The 18,382-nt window shown below is 41.3% G+C and overlaps 2 protein-coding genes across 5 annotated transcripts; both read left to right on the forward strand.

The window, feature by feature from the left end:
- The first annotated feature begins 6,792 nt into the window (after positions 1-6,792).
- Gc (gamma-glutamyl carboxylase) lies at positions 6,793-11,857 on the forward strand. The gene is made up of 10 exons (XM_076830821.1): positions 6,793-6,890; positions 7,253-7,520; positions 7,642-7,963; positions 8,322-8,504; positions 8,577-8,740; positions 8,833-9,314; positions 9,393-9,593; positions 9,725-9,963; positions 10,117-10,431; positions 10,850-11,857. Exons 2-10 carry the CDS (start codon positions 7,289-7,291, stop codon positions 11,007-11,009), a joined length of 2,298 nt encoding a protein of 765 aa, XP_076686936.1. The 5' UTR covers positions 6,793-6,890; positions 7,253-7,288; the 3' UTR covers positions 11,010-11,857.
- A 499-nt stretch (positions 11,858-12,356) lies between these two features.
- Positions 12,357-18,171, forward strand: LOC143378822 (organic cation transporter protein). 4 transcript variants are annotated; one of them, XM_076830832.1, is made up of 8 exons: positions 12,357-12,946; positions 13,946-14,127; positions 14,233-14,472; positions 14,589-14,847; positions 15,028-15,196; positions 15,442-15,764; positions 16,217-16,500; positions 17,229-18,171. In XM_076830832.1, exons 2-8 carry the CDS (start codon positions 13,954-13,956, stop codon positions 17,487-17,489), a joined length of 1,710 nt encoding a protein of 569 aa, XP_076686947.1. In that variant the 5' UTR covers positions 12,357-12,946; positions 13,946-13,953; the 3' UTR covers positions 17,490-18,171. The 4 variants fall into 4 exon arrangements, with proteins under 4 accessions (XP_076686947.1, XP_076686948.1, XP_076686945.1 ...); XM_076830833.1 differs by having other exon boundaries at positions 12,357-12,861; XM_076830830.1 differs by lacking the exon at positions 12,357-12,946 and adding an exon at positions 12,982-13,684.
- Positions 18,172-18,382: the final 211 nt, after the last annotated feature.

The following is an 18,382-nucleotide window of genomic DNA, read 5'->3' on the forward strand; positions in this document are numbered from 1 at the left end:
AACCAAGTGAATCGATAAAAATAATTTTTATCGCGATCAACGCCAGATAAATAGAACACTGTTCAAAGAATCTCTTTTGTTCTGTCAAAATAATAAATGTGCTTGAAATAATTAAATGATCAGCTGTCCAAAGGCATCGGGCATTTAAAATATATCTTTAGTATATATAGTATACCTAAAATATATTATTCCCCTCATCACTGAGATCCAGTTTGTTCTTCAGAATCGCTCAGCAACACAAACCTCGAAACTCCTTCGAACGCACTGTTCTAATGACGTGCAGACAGATTCAAAAAATGAATCACACGAATGACAACATGGCAGACTCAGTTGCACACGCACCGCTACCTGTAGCCCCACCGTTTTCGTCACCCCAAAAGTGTCTTTCCAGCCGAACGCTTTGACAAAATGAAAACCGTTCGCACGTGATAATGCGAACGTCGCTCCATCCCCCTTTCGAGATCACGAACAACCGAAGAGAGAAATGCTAATCAGTTTCTAATAGTTTTAATTCCATCCTGATCCCAGCACGAGCGTTGCAGCGCCGTATAAAAAGCTCCGTTCAACCTCGAGCGAAATTTTGCACGTTTACTGTGTTCGCGATCATCAGGGCACCAGATTGCCCAAAGTAACACGCACGACAATAGAGAGATTATCGGTGGAAGCAAAAAACTTAGCTGTGAAAATCCATGCTGAAGTTTGGTTGACAAAATAGTAGCAACACACCGTCTCGTTTTTCAGGAACCTGAAAAAAACCTGCACCTGCACCAATCGCTTTGCGAACAGCTGCAGCAAGCACACCGCGATGGTTCAAAGTATATTGATTGCGGGATATCGATTTGGTATTTGGTTTTGTAGGCGCTTCACTATTTTATTAATTTTAAAAAAACAAAGGAACTCGTGTTACATAATGCTGGTAACCCTTATGGAGCGTCTCGTCGATCTCACCGCCGTGGAAAACAAACTGGCCACCCATCGGTTGATCGGTGCTCCATTATCTCCGGGCTGTCACGGCTTTAGAGGATTACACGTCGATTACGAGGCTCAATTTTAAACTGTCTCCCTCACGCTTCGGCCGGGCAACCCTTTTGCGGGTTACTCCATGGTTTTACAATCAGTCACCCGTGCTGTGACACGACCGACGGCTCGTCGAAGGGGTTGCCTCTTTCCGAAAAGCGGATTACGTTTCTCATTCTGCTACCTCTCGCTTTTCCTTCCGCACTCCAGATAACAAATCGACGTACCGGTGAAAGTTTCTGATCGACGTTTGATCGATGAACTTTGACCTCACAATGGACCATCCCTTGATTATATTCGCCAAAATGGTGCTCGCGCAGCTGAATGCAATTGGAGGAGGTCTTCTATGCAGAGGGGATGACACATCAAATTTTTGAATTGTGAAAGTTAAGGAATAAGAAACCTTTTTAGTTTGATAAGTGGGATGGTGGAAAAGATGTTGACAATTTGGGAAGTGAATTGATTACTGGTACGTGTAACGTGAACAATAATATTTTTCGTAAGCCTTCTGTGCCTGCTTCTCGTTCACCGAAGGGTGTGAAAATAGTTTCTCAGGAGGGTGAAAGATTCGTCAACAGGAAAACGGTTTTACGCTTTTCCCCGACGCTTCATTTTTTCTCTTACCCTCCGCGCTAGTTTGGCACGTCACTGTTTACTACCGCGCACAACCCCTTTTTGGCTTTCCGGGGCGTGGTGGTTTTTCAAAGGATGCCAGTCGGTTTTTGAAAACGGAATGACCGCAAGAACTTCACGGTTTTGTTTGGAAACCTCTGTGGGTTTTAGTTTTTTTTTCTGCTTGCGATTCGATACGCCGTTCCGTTCTTTGTGTATCTAAAATCAAGTTTATCTATCATAAAGGTCGAACTCACCCCTTTAACGCTCGGGGTCTATAAATCATTTACCTCTCTTCCAAACTTAACTATCTACTGTTTTACAATAAAGCGCGAGACAGACTGATATTTAAAACAAACATTCTCCATTCTTTTATTATGTTTTAAATTTATAGCACACCCCATACGAACCAAACAATAGAATTGTCGTGTACTCCAATAACTAATGGCGCACATATAAAGGTGGCACTTACTCGTGTTTCTTCTGCGCTCAGAATTTTTTACGTTCCCACTTTTTATACATGGAAGTCTATTACTCTCAATTTTTTTCATTTCATCGCCCAATAATTTGCATAATGTATAATGCAGCTCGAATTGAAAATAGAACAATACGTAGTAACGAACCTAGAAATTGTTACCATCGAAGGTGCGGCTCGGACTCCGTGAACAAGACGAACGTAAAATCCAGGGTAGCATTAGAAAGTACTTGATGCGTACTCGGTACTTTGAAATTTTCGAAGGCCCCTCCAGCGTAGACCGTGCCATAGGTGCCCCCAGGTTTTTTTTCCTGTATGAATGATGATGTATGGATGTTGGCTGGGCGGTAGGGGCTGGGTAAAGGGTTCCATTGTTGCACACCCCCCTCGAGAACGAACCCTCTCCCCTTCCTCTTCGCGGGAGAGACCGTCGTGAAATATTGCCGGGCGAGCAACAAACTGCATTCTGCAAGCTGTATACTGTTAATTTTATGCCGGATTTTTTTCGCTGCCACCACTCCATCTATCCCCGCCACCCCTTTCACTATTTGGACGCGGCGGGCGACGGTCGTTACCGCTGGAATTCTTCGTAGGGGTGAAGCGCTCACTTTTAAATCCCTAGTGCGCTTACGTTTGATTTTCAATTCGAAGAAAGTGTTTGTAATATCCAAATTGATAATCTAAGTAAGAATCGTTGTTAAGAAGCTTGTTGAATCATAATGTGTGTATAGGTTTTGGTATAGTTGTCATCTTCGAGCCGTTTCCCGAGTACCGAAGGGAAATTATGAATATGCAGAATGTGGATTATGTACTCTGAATCAGGCACGTGCTACTTCCACCCCGCTCTTTCACGTACAAAGAGCTTTCCACAACCTCCTCCGATTCTCCTCCATATCACATGAATATGGGCTCGCCTAATGCAGCTGGGGTTACACTTTTAATCGAGATTTTCTGAATAATGCTTTGAGACGCTCTCTCCCCGACGACTGCTACGCTGAAATACATTCAGAGAGACGTTATATCGCAGCTCCTTTGACCACTGTGTGTAATTTAGTTTTTCGCAGACCTCTGATTAATTTCTTTTACTCGAGGCTGCATTGTTCGTGGGTCTATGGACGTTAAGTCGTCTGAATCTTGAGTAATCACACATTCAAAGACTATGGCCGTGTATTGAAATCTTTGTGCGAAGTGCTCGGTAAATTGCACCTACAGAGTTGACTTCTTCAGCACGCTTTGATCTTAATTTCGTTTACCCAGATGTTTTCCTAATTCCGGGATAAGGATTGCAAATTTATCATCTTTTTCAATCACCGGTAATTCGGTAAAACATTCAATCAAAACCGGTTTACCGGTATTTTTTAAGGTATTGAAAATATAAGAGTAAACATTACAAAAAAGAAACTTTTTTTAATTCTAATCGCGCATTATAAAAAATATATGCAAATGAAACTATTCTTAGCATTAAATATAAAATGAAATAACACAAAATATATATATTTGTATAACTTATAGCAATACTTATTAATAGGGATCTTCACCACGAAAACAATGAAAAGTATCTTAACTTACATACATAATGAAATATTTCTTACTCAACTATTATTTTTAACAAACAAACATAATTTGCAAAAAACCTAATTTGTCTAAACTTTAGTCTCCTGATCGCGACCTAATTTTTTTTACAAATTAATCCAGCCACGGATAAAGCGCTCTCTGATTCTACACTTGTTGGTCGGGTAGTCATTAAGAAATCATGTGCCAGTTGTATATATTTTCTCCTTACTTTTTCTACTTGAAAATACGTCCATTTTTTTGCTGACTTGATTCAGATTTTTAGTTTTCTTTTGGATCTCGCTCTTCATGAGATACTTCGGTTCTCGTCTTTATTAGTAATTGAAGTTTTTTCCACTGATAACGTAGTAGATGTCGACGGCATTAATGAACGCATATATGCGCTATATTGCTATACGTAATTTATCGAATTATCGGTAAAAATTTGAGGGCATTCCTCGCGATTTACCGGTTTACCGGTATTGCAACCCCTATTCCTGGAGGACATCTGTCTACAATAGTTTCTCTGAAGAAAAATACCAATCTGCTTCTTTGAAAAGTTCTCAAATAACCCCAGGAGTCAGGACTATTTCAAGCCACCCTCGAGTTCTCCCATCAACATGTTAATCTCGGCAAATCTCTCTAACACCACCCAGAGGAAAAACTCAACTTTCTGATAGTTGACGAGGCAGTCGAAAGCTCACCCCCAAATTTTCCCAACGGTAAGGTGGTGGCATTGAAACCTTCATCTCTCAGGAACGGGTAAGCTGAACCACGCTGGAAAAGCGAATCGACGCGAAAGGAGGATTGCGAGAGAAAACATTGTATCGACCCTCGAATTATCGAGGAGAACAATGCGGAACCGCAATTAATAGGGCCTGTAATCGAACGCCAGACACGCGTCACGGGGCGAAATATGCAAATTCGATCGGGCACGGTTTTAGAAATTCGCCGCGGCCCTCCTCGTCCGCCAACAATGCGTGACTCCGTCGACAATAGGAAATAATAAACCGTGATAAATAGCCGGGCAAATACGTACGACAATCGCGGATCTCCTTTCGTACGGCTCGCCTCTCCCGTCTCCTCTTTCTCTCCCTCGGGCTCCTCTCCTTGGTCGCTTCCAGGTGGACTGATTCATATTCCCGAACAAATACGCTCGGCAAATATCGCGCGGGGGTTGATGGGGTTCCTATGCGCGCGTAAGCAAATACTGGCGTTAATTTCCTCGCTCACGTGTCCCATTTTTCAATGGCGTACTCGAGAGTATTCTGATCATACGTGGAAATTATTCTGCTTCTAAAATTCATTACCCTTAAAAATATATTACCGGTTCCCTGCTTCTCTCTATACATCACAGGATTGCGCGAAAGAAATGAGTTTTACAGCACGTTTCCTCTTCTATTCTGTCAGGCTACGATTTGCATCGAATACTGCGTGTGTGATTACACCGCAAACCTTGCAGATCTTTTACTTATTGCCGTTATCGCGAGAAGGTATCGAGGGACCGAATGAAACAGGGGTGCGTTACTAGACGGCAGTTTTGGAGGCTTGAACCTTGAAGAGGCAGCACTAATCAAAAGTGGTCCGCGGAGACAGATTGAGGGGCGTGCTGAAATAAATCAGCCTTTTGTTTTACGGCTCTAAAACGGCCGTTGGGGATTTAGAACGCGAAGTTACGTCCATTCATTAAAACACCCCAGCTGCGAGAGCGAAAAGGCTTCGGTGGCGCATTCAAAAACTGCGTAATCGTTGGTTCTCTAATAGGGGTTATACCGTTCAACCATTTCCCTCGTGTCTTGCACCAGAAGGAATTTGTTCTTATGCGACAGTAGAGGGCACGGGCTACTGTGTTTCGTACGACTGTACGTCGAGCGACACGGTAACCTCGCGGGTGCTAATAATAAATCAATTAATAGTTCAGTAATAATGCATACATAATTTGAATATTATAATGGACGTGAAGAAGGAAATACTGATTTCAGCTGAGGATTTTTTAATAAACAGTAAAAATAAAAGTGACATCTGTGATAATAGTTTCAGGAGCCAGGGTTGGATTAGTTATAAGACGTTGAACAAATAATCGTGTTGACGGGTCATCAACGTTGCTGATGAGAAGGGGTTAAGCGACGCATTGTAGCAGAAATGATTCGAATTAATGTTTTCGGGCTCCATCCTCGTTCCCTCAGGACCTTCTTGATGAAAAGCAAGGATCTTGGGCGTAATGGGTAGCCCTTCGAGATCCTGATTACCTCGCACCCCTATTATATTGATCTTGATGAGCAGAAGTCATTATTTACAAGTTTAGCTGAAAAAGAACAAGCTATTGAAAAAATAAGTGCCGTTTTCTACAATGTAGATTGTAGAATGTTCAATGGATTTCAGAAGATTTTAAACAATGCTAATTTGTAGCAATTTAAATTTTTTAATATATGCTATCGTATAAAGATTCCACGTATAGCCTCGCTACTCCGTTAAAAATATCAATAAATTGCACGTACATTATTATATAATTACACATTGTGCTGGTAATGACCGAGATAAGTATACGTAGATATTTTATTTTTAAACATAGCTGCACAGCGTGTAACTCGCTTACACTCGATATATACTTGATTTACTTTCAAATACGAAGTCACACATGCGCAATTTTGAAATCTCCGTACTTCCGAAGAAAGACAACAGAGGGAAATGCGGTGTGTCGATTTAATTAACTCCAGCTCCAAGACTACCAATTGTTCCCAATCGAAAATCAAACTATCAGTGCCACACACGTTTCCCAGATACAATAAAATAAAAACGAGGGGCAACAAAGATGTTGAATATTACTGGGAAGATCACAGAAACCTCTAATTCTATATTAATAGTACGGAATTATTACTTTTATTGGACTATTAATAGAACTGGGATAAACTTCACCTTATCGTTGCCGCGAATGAACCCGAGAAGCAGCTTTCGATTCATTTTTGAGTATCGCTCGATAAAGTGCATCGATGAACCTGAGCACAGTGCAGAAGAATGCCCGATAATAATATATTATTATTGCGCGGGCGCGGGTCAATAATCGAGCACGTTGCCTGGCGACGGTGTTCCTGCTCTCTCTTCAGCCTCCGGAATTTCTTCTTCGACGACTACTCCTGCAGCTGCTGAACGCGCAGAAGGCGAGCAACCTTCGATACATCCTCATCGGACCGGTTCCACCCATCCAGGCTTCGACACTGCCCTCCCCGACTTTCAAGTAAGTGTAATTTTTAATTGAGATCGCCTGATTTCAGTTTCGCACAGTGCCCTGCGAGAGGTTCTCTTCTGTTCACCTTAATTTCTAGTGGCAGCTTCTATCGGTGCCCTTTGGAGTTTACGGGCAAAATTTGATAAACTTCGGAATCATGGCGTCGAATTGATTTTGATAAAGTAAATTGCGCTTTTGTGGTATTGCATAGTAGTTTGTGTATTACTTATAAAGAGGATTTTGGGCCCAACCCGGGTCGATTACCAGTGTATTCGAATTTTTTTCCAAACATTTGATGCACCATCGAGTATTGTAAATTGTATTACGAATACAGCATACATTTTAAGCGATAATTTTGTCGTTACTTCTAGGTCCACTTCGTAGTCGAGTTCAATGGTTCACCAGTTATGTGGAGGAAAAGTAGAAAGTTAGCTAGCTCCGAAGCCTATGCACCAGGGACCAAAAAGGAATGCAACAAACTCGGTAACCAGAGTCTCGGAACGCGATATTCGATCGAGGAGAACATTGGAAGGTTATGGGGGTTCCGACTGAACGATTTATCTTCTTTCGAGAAGTTCACCACACTTTTGTACCAACCAACCGATCCAGCCAGCCTGGGAGTTGTTAGAGCACTTTTCGGTAAGCAGTCCTTTATCGCGTAAAATCGAGAAATGTACTGCCTGTCGAAGTGCCTGAGAATTAAACGAAGTATACCCATCGATGCATAACAAATAAATAATAAGTAGTGAAACATTTGTAGGGCTATGCATGGTATTGGACGTAATCGAGGAAAGGGGATTGGCAGATATCGACATAAAGTGGGGAGATCCTTTGGAATGTCATTTCCCATTGATCGACGGAATGAGGCCTCCATCGTTGCCATGGATCATAGTGATATATACCATAATGTGGACGGGTGCCTTCGGGATCATGCTGGGCTTACACTTCAAAGTCGCTTGCGCCTGTTTCGTGCTCCCTTACTGGTACATCTTCCTGCTGGATAAAAGCAACTGGAACAATCACACGTACCTTTACGGAATCGTTGCGACTCTCCTCTGGGGTACAGGGGCTAACAAGTACTTGTGAGTTTGAACAGGAAATGTCTCGTCTGAATGGGAAAACTGGTTCGTGATCGGAGACGTGAGTCAGGATCTTGTAAATACTAACTACAAAAATTCGAAAGCCTCAAACTCGAGTAGAGACACTTCACAACCGACCAGGCAGAATCATTCCCTATTGCCTGACACTTGATTGTGAAAAGAACACTCGCAATCTAAGTGCGTTTAGTTAATCTGTTATTATCAACCGATACTGTTCACCTTATTGAGATGGCTCGTCCAATTATGAGTGATAGGGAGATACTGAAACATTCATTTTATAAATTAAGAATTAGAGTCACGTAACTCGCACTGCTTGAAATTAATTAATTGCCTCTTGCAGCGCGTTGGATGCTACTAAACTGCAGGCAATCAAGAGCACAGTACCGTTGTGGAACTATTTCATTCTAAAGTTTCAGTTCTTCGTACTGTACTTTATGGCCGGGTTAAAGAAATCTGATACAGAATGGCTGTCAGGTTACGCCATGACGAATTTGTCGAGACACTGGATTTTCAATCCGTTTAAGTAAGTATATCATAGTACAATCATGGGTGACTGACAAAACAACCACGTTCCACTTTTATCGGATCGTTTCAGATTACTTTTAACCACCGAGCAAACTGACTTCTTCATCGTCCACTGGTTTGGATTTGTCTTTGATCTGACAGTGGGATTTTGGATGTTGTTCGAGAAAACTCGCATTCCCGCGATGGTCCTTTGTACAATCTTCCATTTAATGAATTCCAGGCTATTCAGCATAGGTAAGTGTTTATCGTTCGCGTAGTACTATGTGTTGCAGCCTTGGTTCGTAAAACATTGTAAAAACGTAATTAATTTCAGTGTTTCTTCCCAGGAATGTTTCCATACGTATGCCTAGCGACAATGCCCCTCTTCTGTAACGTTGATTGGCCTCGAAAGATTGTTTCCTACGTCAAGTACTATGCAACACTATTTTTTGCGCAAGACCATGATATCAGCAGCTGCACTAAATCACTAGTAGCTTTGGAAACGTTTGGCGAATCCCTCGAAGAAGAATTTACTTTCGTCACTCCTTCGACAACTCCTCGAAAATCAAGCAAAGTGGCTTCGAATCGAAAAACAATTAAAGCTTGTTGCGAGGAAGTAAATAACGGTGCGGGTAATGAAACGTCCGCTGAAATTAAAAATCACCAAGTGCGGACACGACAATCGAACATGAGGGCTGTTTGCAGAGACTTGAAGCAGATCAGTTTCAGGTCGACAAGAGCGACGAGGAAACGAAAATTCGTAGTATTCTTATTGCTTTCTCATGTGGCTTTGCAGGTATTCCTTCCGTACTCACACTTCCTCACGAAGGTACACCGGATCTTTCAAAATACAAATTCCTTAAATGGAGTATCTAATGGTTCCTCATTAAACATCCTTCGCCTTTAGGGTTACAATAATTGGGTACCAGGGATGTACGGATACTCGTGGAACATGATGGTCCACGTATGGGACACCATACTCGTCGTAATCAAGGTTCACGATAACGTGAGCAATGAGGATCGTTACTTGGATCCCAAGGCGTGGGTGCAAACCGACCGATGGGAGAAACATGGCGACATGGCCAAACAGTACGCTTCCTGCCTGAGGGTCCGTGTTTTTCTTATCAATAAATTCGTGTCACGTAATGGACATAATAGTTGGGGACGTTTTTATAAGAATTCTCAGCAAATAGACCCAGAAGAAACTTCTTTTCACTGAAATTAACGTCACATTTGCAGGACAATTTAATCGAACAAGAGGCTCACATATCCAAAAGCGATCTCCAATTCCAGAAGAAAGCTAAGTGGTCGCGCTTGTCTTCGAACCTGAGCATCTACTTCGATGTGTGGTGTTCGCTGAACGGGAGATTCCAGCAGAGAATGTTTGATCCCAATGTTGACTTGTTAACAGTGGATTGGCACCCGTTTAAGCCTATTTCGTTCCTAATGCCACTCCTCTCGCAATATAACTCATACAGGTACGTTAAACACTGACTGCTCCCTGACACAACAACCGATAGCAATAAAGCAATAATGGAGGAACTTAAATTCAAGATTACACAGAAAATTCTCGAATCCGAGCAAAAATTACATTTGCTACTCTGTTCACCAAACTCTCGCGATGTCTTCAGATACAAACTGGAAGAGATTCAGCAACACGTTTACACCTGGTCGAACGATACGGACGTTCTCTTCGTTGCTGACTTCCCCGGAATGCACCTGGACAATTATATCGCTAAAAACTTCACTAACGTCACGTTGACTGTGCTCGAAGGTGAAGTAACGTATAGCGACGAAGAACAGCCGAATAGCGTTATTGTTTCGAAAGGATCATCGATACCGATAAAGATAGAACAGTTTCATCGAGTGAAGACAACCAGCGCTTATCCAGCTTGCTACATGTACACTTATAATAATCGGAAGAAGGACGAGTCGGAAACAGATGGGTATTCCCCCTTTTTCAAACTTTTCACTGATCTCATTAAATACTAATGGTGTTTTGTACAGGTATATTCTTCAATAACACGATTCTTCGATACGCAGGCGCGTTTTATTTCGCACGATATTATTTAATATCAAATATTTACCAATTCGCGAAATAACTTCAGATATTTTTCACGATGGCTAAACAGTATCCTACCCCTGTTGTGAATAACGTACCAAATATCATGAATATATGAATCCAAATTTAATATCTATAACCCTGCACAGAATCTAGGCTTCAGGCAATTCAAATATTATATTTGTAGTTTAGTATATACGACATTTTAAAATTGTATTTTCCATGGATCTGCGTTTACTGAGGCAGAATAAATTACGTAGCCCTTGGATTGGAAATCAAGGACATATTTTGTGATTTTACAGAAGAATCGAGCCTGAAACACCGAGGGGAGTTTCTCCAATCGCGAGGGAGATCAATTACAAGATCGAAGCCTGGGTACGAGCGATGAATCACATCGCGAATGCATTTTTCTATTTAGTTTACGACGTACCGATGGTGCGACGCGTGCACATCAATAAATAACTTTAACTGCGGATGAGTGCACTCCAAAAATTCAGCTCTGCATTTCTGATGCATACTACAACTACTCTTTAAGAGCAAATCGAGACTAGGGAAATTATTTTCATACCTGACGAGATATAGGTGAAAGGTGCCATTTCAGACACAAAAGTGATTAATATTTAACGTACAATTATTTCAAGCAGATTTTACGTTGAATTAAGCAATATAGAATTCAGGAATTTACGTGTATATTAAATTTGAGGAGAGATCTTCCAAAGACAGATTGTTATTTACGATACATCAACGAACATAAAAAGTCAACTATAATAAGTATATAATGTAGAATTTAATACTGCAGAGCCAAAGATTAGATCGTAGTTAGGAAATTTGTCTGTCTTTTGTAATTCAAAAACTGTGGAAATAAAGTTGGAGAAAAGACTACGCCTATAGCAAAGCCGGCGATCGAATTGAATGACCAATTTGTAATAAAATGATGTTGAACAATGCCAAACATGTAAGAAATCGACGAGTAGGAAGTATGTTGCAATAGTTCATTCCGATACGCTTAACACACGTAAAACAACTCAAAAACGTGGGTCAAAATCAATCTCAAGACCGTCGAACTCGCGTGCAAAATATGCAAGCGATTAAAGCATCGCCCTGCGATTATATTTTAGAGTTAACGTATATATGAGGATAAGCAGCCGACGACCTTTCTCGATTACTCGTTACTGTCTAAAATACTGTAAAAACTGAACGAAATCGCAATGACGATATGATTTCATTAATCTCGCGTGTCTGAGCCAACAATTTGTAAGAAAACAAATCTGCTTTCTATACTGTAATAATAATAAGAAAATTCAATGTAACCACAATTGTACAGAAAGAAGTGTGTTAGAAAAGTGATAGCTCCAGCGATTGCTTCAAGAACGGAAGAAACTGTTAACGCTTTGGTCTTTCGCGTTCGATCTACGCGGGCCAAGCATTTATTTTGCAGCTGATAATTATGTCTATCGAGAAATTTTCCTGTGACAAGAGAAGATCCCGAACCCGAAAATTCAAAAAATTCTGAAACTTTGTGAATACGTTGGGGATTTCCTCCTGATTACAACGCAATTTTTGTTTGCTGCCAAAATTCACTCTAAGGGGGTAGAATTGACCCCTGAAAATCCGGTTATTTTCTGATTTTGTGTTATAACTCGTGAACTGTAAAATAATTTTTTACCAAATGATAGATCTAATTAAAAGAAGTAATTTTTGTCTTGAAACTTTTTTTCTATCTCTTACAGTTTCGCAAGTTATAACACAAAATCGGAAAATAGCCGAATTTTTAGGGGTTAATTTCACCCCCTTCGAGTGAATTTCAGCAGCAAAAAAAAATTGCGTTGTAATCAGGAGGAAATCCCCTACATATTCACAAAGTTTCAGAATTTTTTTAATTTTCAGATTCGGGATTTTCCCTTGTGAGTGGTTTCACAGTCGCTACTCACTGATTGGTATCTAACCAACAAGTTCTTGAGACGATAACGGATATCGACATCGTTTAAAGACGAATTCGTAGCGTGCTTACGGGCTTGCGGCATGCAATTAAGCATCTTTGCCTGTGCAGCGTGTCTTCAGAAGATACGGCTAGAACAGTCGCGCGATAGCTCGTATCGAGGTAATAAAGTTTTTCGTCTGATAAGCCGCAAGTGAGTGCATCCGATGATCTTGATAATTGTGCCAGTGTCGTAGCAACGGTTCAAGTATCATTGCCTGTTCAATTGCATTTAAAGAATCCCGCGAGACGCTCCTCGTTACGTAATAAAGAACATCGTGCCACCTGCGGCCTTCGTAACACTAATTTTATCTTATTCTGCCAAACGTATCGCAGGTAAAGATTCCCCGCAGCAATTCACATCTTCGTTTTGCGACTTCCCCGAGGAAGACACAGCCACGGTTAACGCCGTTCTGTAAAAGTAAGACCGTAGATATCGCAATACGTGAAACACCAATTACTTCCAACGACGGCCTTTAAGAAACATTTCCATTTAAACGTTACCGATAAGTCGCTAACAAGTAGCAATAAACTTCGCGGTTTCGCGATATTGACAGAAGTTCTTAAGCCTGTTGGGCAATGAACAGTACTTTAGTTTCGTCACACAGTCCTAAATCAGGCAGGCTGAAATTCCTGGGTTAGAAAGGAAATAAGACGGCTGAAAGGTGTGTTAGTGTAACAGCTGAACTGTAATTTGCATGAAAATGAGAAACTCTATGATAGAACAGCCAGGGAGAACGGTGGATTACCGAATGAACTGAGGACCCATTGATGTCACTTAAAGCATAACGATGAGAACGCGCTGAGTGCCTGAACGAGCTACAGTTACCATTATCGTATGATGACCAGCGGAGTAACTTCGTTGATACAGCCATACCTAATCAGAAAGTTGCTTATCTATGTAGATAGGTGGAGGTGGAAACGAGCGTTCGTCAGTCACTCAGATACGATCGTGTGGGTAGTTTTGTCCCAAGGAAACATTGAAGCATGTAGTGAAATCGCGTGTGTACAGGTGCACAATAGGGGATACAGGTCGATAAGAAGAAATGGGTGAATGAATCCTTGTATGAAATGCTGTGATGCGTTCAGCAAAGTGCAAATGTGGTGTGACATAATAACAACATAAACTGCTGATTAAGTTTAAAATTTGAACACGAAGGTATGCAGAGCGCTTTTACAGTGTGATCGACCTTGGAATTCATGTGACGCTCAGTTAGTTATTTGCAATGCTTTCGCAGATCTTATATTAGCAGTTCCTTTTTTATTAGAAATAGGAATAGGGAGCCATTAGTTCTTTATCCGAAAGATTGCCATTACGATTAAAAGCAACAGGCACAAAATATATCTTACTAACACGCTCGCCTTGAAAAGTCTGCGTTTCATACCAATGCAGCATTATGCATCTGTATTTTACTTGCAGAAAGAAACATGTCTGACGAACAAACGGACGACACCGCGACAGCGAAGCCGACAGATCCTCTGATCGAGGCTCTCGACAAGCTCGGCTGCGGCTCCAACTTTCTATGGATAATATTTATATTCACACTCACGCCGACGATGTTCAATGGAATGCACTCGATGTCCTATATTTTCATCGCTGAAGTAAGAGCGACGTGTTTCTGCTTATCACTAAAAATCGGAGAATAAGCTAAACAATCATACCACGAATACACAGACGCACCATGTAACAGAGTTTTCATTACCAAGGTTCCCACTCACTGGTGCTCGGTACCAAGCTTGACCGCCGCGAATTGGACGGACGATCAAGTAAGAAACATCTCCTCGGCTAGTCCGTGCACCATGTACACCTATGACTACGAAAACTTCTCGAAAATTGGGTATGAACAAGCTTTGAAGTACAAAATGGAAAACGATCTACCTGCTGAGACAACTTGCCAAGTAAGGAGCTTCGCGCACGACCTGGATGGAAGTTCCCTCGTCGAAGACGTGAGTGTTGCTCCCCTCGTGACCAATCGCGTTTCATTAAAGCATTTCAATTTCAGCGTTTGTCCCAGTACGCGGCGAATTAGGAGCACGCTAATTGATTGGGGAATTAATTGCAGTGGGACCTGGTCTGCGACAACACTGCGGCTCGCTCGAGCACTCACATGGCTCTGTCCCTTGGAAAACTATTGGGCAGCGCCTTCTTCGGGATTTTCGCGGACAAGTATGGCCGCAAGATCAGTTACGTGATCGGTATAATTCTGTTGATCATATCCGGCCCAGTGGGAGCTGTCGTTCCTTGGTACTGGGCTTTCATCGTCTCGAGGCTGGTTAACGGCGTTAGCCATGCCGCGATACAGTACTCTTCGTTCACGACACGTGAGTGGTGTTTTTAAAGTTCACTCGCTGGCGTAAGTGTTATTCCTGCAATTTCAATGCAACTTTTAAGGACGGTGTACAAAAAGATCTCCGTTCGTTTCGTAATCGTAGTGTAGTAAATAGTTGAGCTCATTTCGTGTTCATCTGCGGTCGTGAAACAGTCTGATTTCTGTGGCGCAGTTACAGAGGTAGCAAGTGAGAAACATAGACAATGGATGGGCATAGCTTATAACACAGGCTATGCTATGGGAATTGTCATTATACCGGGTATAGCTTATTTGCTATACGAATGGAGGTACATTCAATTAGCGATCTCTTTACCAGCTCTGCTCCTGCTGATACACTTGTGGTAAGCTCTTAAATACTTTGTTCGATCGATGAAAGTAGATTCTTGCTATCTTAAATCACTTTAAAGAACCATTATACTTGACTCGAAGCACTTGATATCCAATTATCTGTAACTTGCGATTAAAGCATCGTTTACGCACATTTTTCTTTGAAACTGAGCACTCTCTAGATTACAGATATGCAAACGAATTTCACAAGTTTGCAATTCGTAAAGCAGGCACCTATAACTTCATTAAATCCCTGCAGGTTTATGCCCGAATCCCCACGATGGCTGATAGCGCACAATCGTCGCAACGAAGCGAAGATTTTAATCGAAAAAGCTTGCAAGAGAGCTTCAACCGCAGCGACGCCGACAGCGCTGAATTCAGGTATAGGGAGTCAGAATTGGAAAAATTCGGATGACGCGATCATTCCACGAAAGGAGACGGCCGCTGAAGAGTCCACCAAGGAGCGATTACGAAATAACGTCAGAGGTTTTCGAGTCCTAGTCAGTAACAGCGAATTGAGGAAACGAATCATCATCACGAGTTTCGCTTGGATGGTAGCCTCCCTCTCTTATTACGCATTAGGTTAGTGAGGAAAGATTAATCTACCCCATAGTTTCATTCTATAAAGCTTCCATTCCACTGAACACTTGTGCTCTGTTAAAACGATGCGATTCAGAAGCATGGCAGAATGTTTTCGTCGCACGTAAACAGAAGAATCCTGAACAGTGTCCCCGATATGAAACGAATATTATACAAATAGGGTAGATGCACCATTCGTGGCCACTTTAAGGTATTGTACCAGTTTTGGCTACTTCTTAAAAAATATAATATTTTCCCGCGTAAGCAATAAATGTAACCTTATATTTCTGGCGGTATACTAAACAAAATATTTATGATGTGAAATTCTCCACGTAATAATGATCTGCAAGCAATTTAAAAATAAGATTATGCACATGGCCAAAAACAGTGCAATGGCCAGAAACGGTACATCTACCCTATCCTTTCTTCTTGAAAATAAAATCGCATTGTTCCAGCACTGAACGTGAATAACTTCTCCACAAATCGATACATTTACGTCCTGGTGATGGGTCTGACCGAGATACCAGCATACCTGATACCAACGCCAATATTGATGGTCGTAGGACGGCGACAAGGAAGCATGGCTTTGTACATCATTGCAGGGCTATGCCTGATGTGCATTTTGATAATACCAACAACAGAAACCGATGCGATCATGAGTATATCTCTGATTGGAAGATTCAGCGCGTCAGCTGCTTATGGTATCGTTATCCTATACAGCTCGGAGCTTTTCCCCACGGTAAGTCTATGTTTCAGTTACCTACATCTAGGTAGGGTAAACGACCCAATTACTGACATCTAACCAATTACTGTCACCTTAAGCTATTTTACTTAAAATAACGAATAAATAAACGTTGTAAAGTCATACACAGAAAGAATTATGTAATTCAACCTATAATCTATACTATAGATTATATACTATAGTTTATTTATTCGTTATTTTAAGTAAAATAGCTTAAGGTGACAGTAATTGGGTCCTTTACCCTATACTTATATAATCGTTGTGCCACTAATTCATCACCGTCCAGCCCAAACCGCTGACCCTAGAAACATGAAATTCGGAGAGTATATTCCTTTTGCGACGTAGGTGCTCAATAAGAAGGGATTTTCTGAAATTTCAACCCGGAGAGAGTAAAAAGGGGTGAAATATGTTTTCTCGGATTCCTTATTATTTGTTAGGCCCGATTAGATATCAACTTGGTTTTTACTTACAAAGGTTACCCACCGAAATGCCTAAAAACCAAATTCAGCATTTTTCCCTAATCAACCCCTAAAGGGGGAGGGGGCGTGAAAAGGGATAAAATGTGTTTTCATGGAGACCTTAATATCTCTTAGGCCCGAAGCGAAGCGCGGGGGTATTTTGCTAGTTCAATTTATAATGGTATGGGAAGGGTGTAATCACGTTTCACGCAGATGTTACTACAAAGATGTCTACTAGAATGATTTCTGTAATTTTCTTTGAAACAGGTCTGCAGAAATTCTGGGGTCGGAACGAATTCCGCTATGTCTCACGTCGGAAGCGTGGCTGCACCTTACGTCGCTGATTTATTGGGCGCAGTTATTTGGTGGGGACCAACTACCCTCTGCGGTGTTTTAACCCTGATGGCGGGTCTTCTGTGTGCAGTATTACCGGAAACGCGTGGCAGGCCTCTGGCAAACAGTGTGGACGAAGAAGTCACTGAAGAACGAGAGAATGTTTCATTGTCCAACTGTTGCAAATGTAGATGAGACTTAATATGGTGACAATTGGCCTGAGAGGGGTAAAACGTTTCTCGGTAAAGTGTTCTCATCTGCGTACCTACATCTCCAAACGCAACGTTCGCAGCATAAGTATAAACTATTGCGATAAGTTTTGTACCACTTTCATGGGTATATTTCAGTGCCGTGTCATCGTTTTCAGGGGCCATGAGGCGAGCTCCATATGTGGCCTTCTAAAATATTCTAAATTAAATAAAATTAAAAATACCGCGGTAACACACGAAATGAATAAGTATTAAAACAATTAAATAAATAAGGTTAAACGTGGGTCCGTTCCACGAAAAAAGGGCCTCATTTTAGAATCTAAATTTAGGTGTATTCGTTATTTTCTTTCCCTTACAGTTGGAGGGCCTATTTCCAAATGTTTTCTATCTTTTAAAACCCTTTTTTTATTTTCCAATTTTTCGCGGGCTCCCCGAGCTCGGGGGCCCTAAGGCGGCCGCCTCTTTCGCCTCCAGGTTAAAACGGCAATGTAATATTTGATAAAACACTTAAATATAATAGAGTATTTTGTATATTCGCGTCGATCGTTTAAAATGTGAGGGGCTCGACGATTTGTTACACGTGAAGATCGCTTTGAAAACGAAAAAACATTGATAACCCGATTGTAAAAGAACGAAATTAAATTTTTTATGTATTTATGGTGAGGAAATTGGAATTCTATTTTCTTCCCGAATTTTATTAATGTATGTAGTTGTTGGAACTCGAGGACAATCGAGTGATAATTCTACTGGAGTTAGCCGTTCTGCGCGAATAATTCTCTCGTCACCTGGCGTTACATCACGATGGCAACTATCATAATCGGTCGCAGAACAATGCTGTGCCCACGTTAATTCTTATTGTATACAACTATACAAAAGATA

The sequence above is a fragment of the Andrena cerasifolii genome, chromosome 2 (genome assembly GCF_050908995.1).
Source record: "Andrena cerasifolii isolate SP2316 chromosome 2, iyAndCera1_principal, whole genome shotgun sequence".
NCBI classification, from domain to species: Eukaryota; Metazoa; Arthropoda; class Insecta; order Hymenoptera; family Andrenidae; genus Andrena; species Andrena cerasifolii.

Bases quoted from the DNA above. Each gene is read 5' to 3' on its own strand.
- LOC143378822 (XM_076830832.1), top strand. From the start codon at position 13,954: ATGTCTGACGAACAAACGGACGACACCGCGACAGCGAAGCCGACAGAT. The intron at 14,128-14,232 runs GTAAGAGCGACG...TTCATTACCAAG, and splicing joins CCTATATTTTCATCGCTGAA to GTTCCCACTCACTGGTGCTC. The intron at 14,848-15,027 runs GTGAGTGGTGTT...TCTGTGGCGCAG, and splicing joins GTACTCTTCGTTCACGACAC to TTACAGAGGTAGCAAGTGAG.
- Gc (XM_076830821.1), top strand. From the start codon at position 7,289: ATGTGGAGGAAAAGTAGAAAGTTAGCTAGCTCCGAAGCCTATGCACCA. The intron at 9,315-9,392 runs GTACACCGGATC...CTTCGCCTTTAG, and splicing joins ACTCACACTTCCTCACGAAG to GGTTACAATAATTGGGTACC. The intron at 9,964-10,116 runs GTACGTTAAACA...CGATGTCTTCAG, and splicing joins TCGCAATATAACTCATACAG to ATACAAACTGGAAGAGATTC.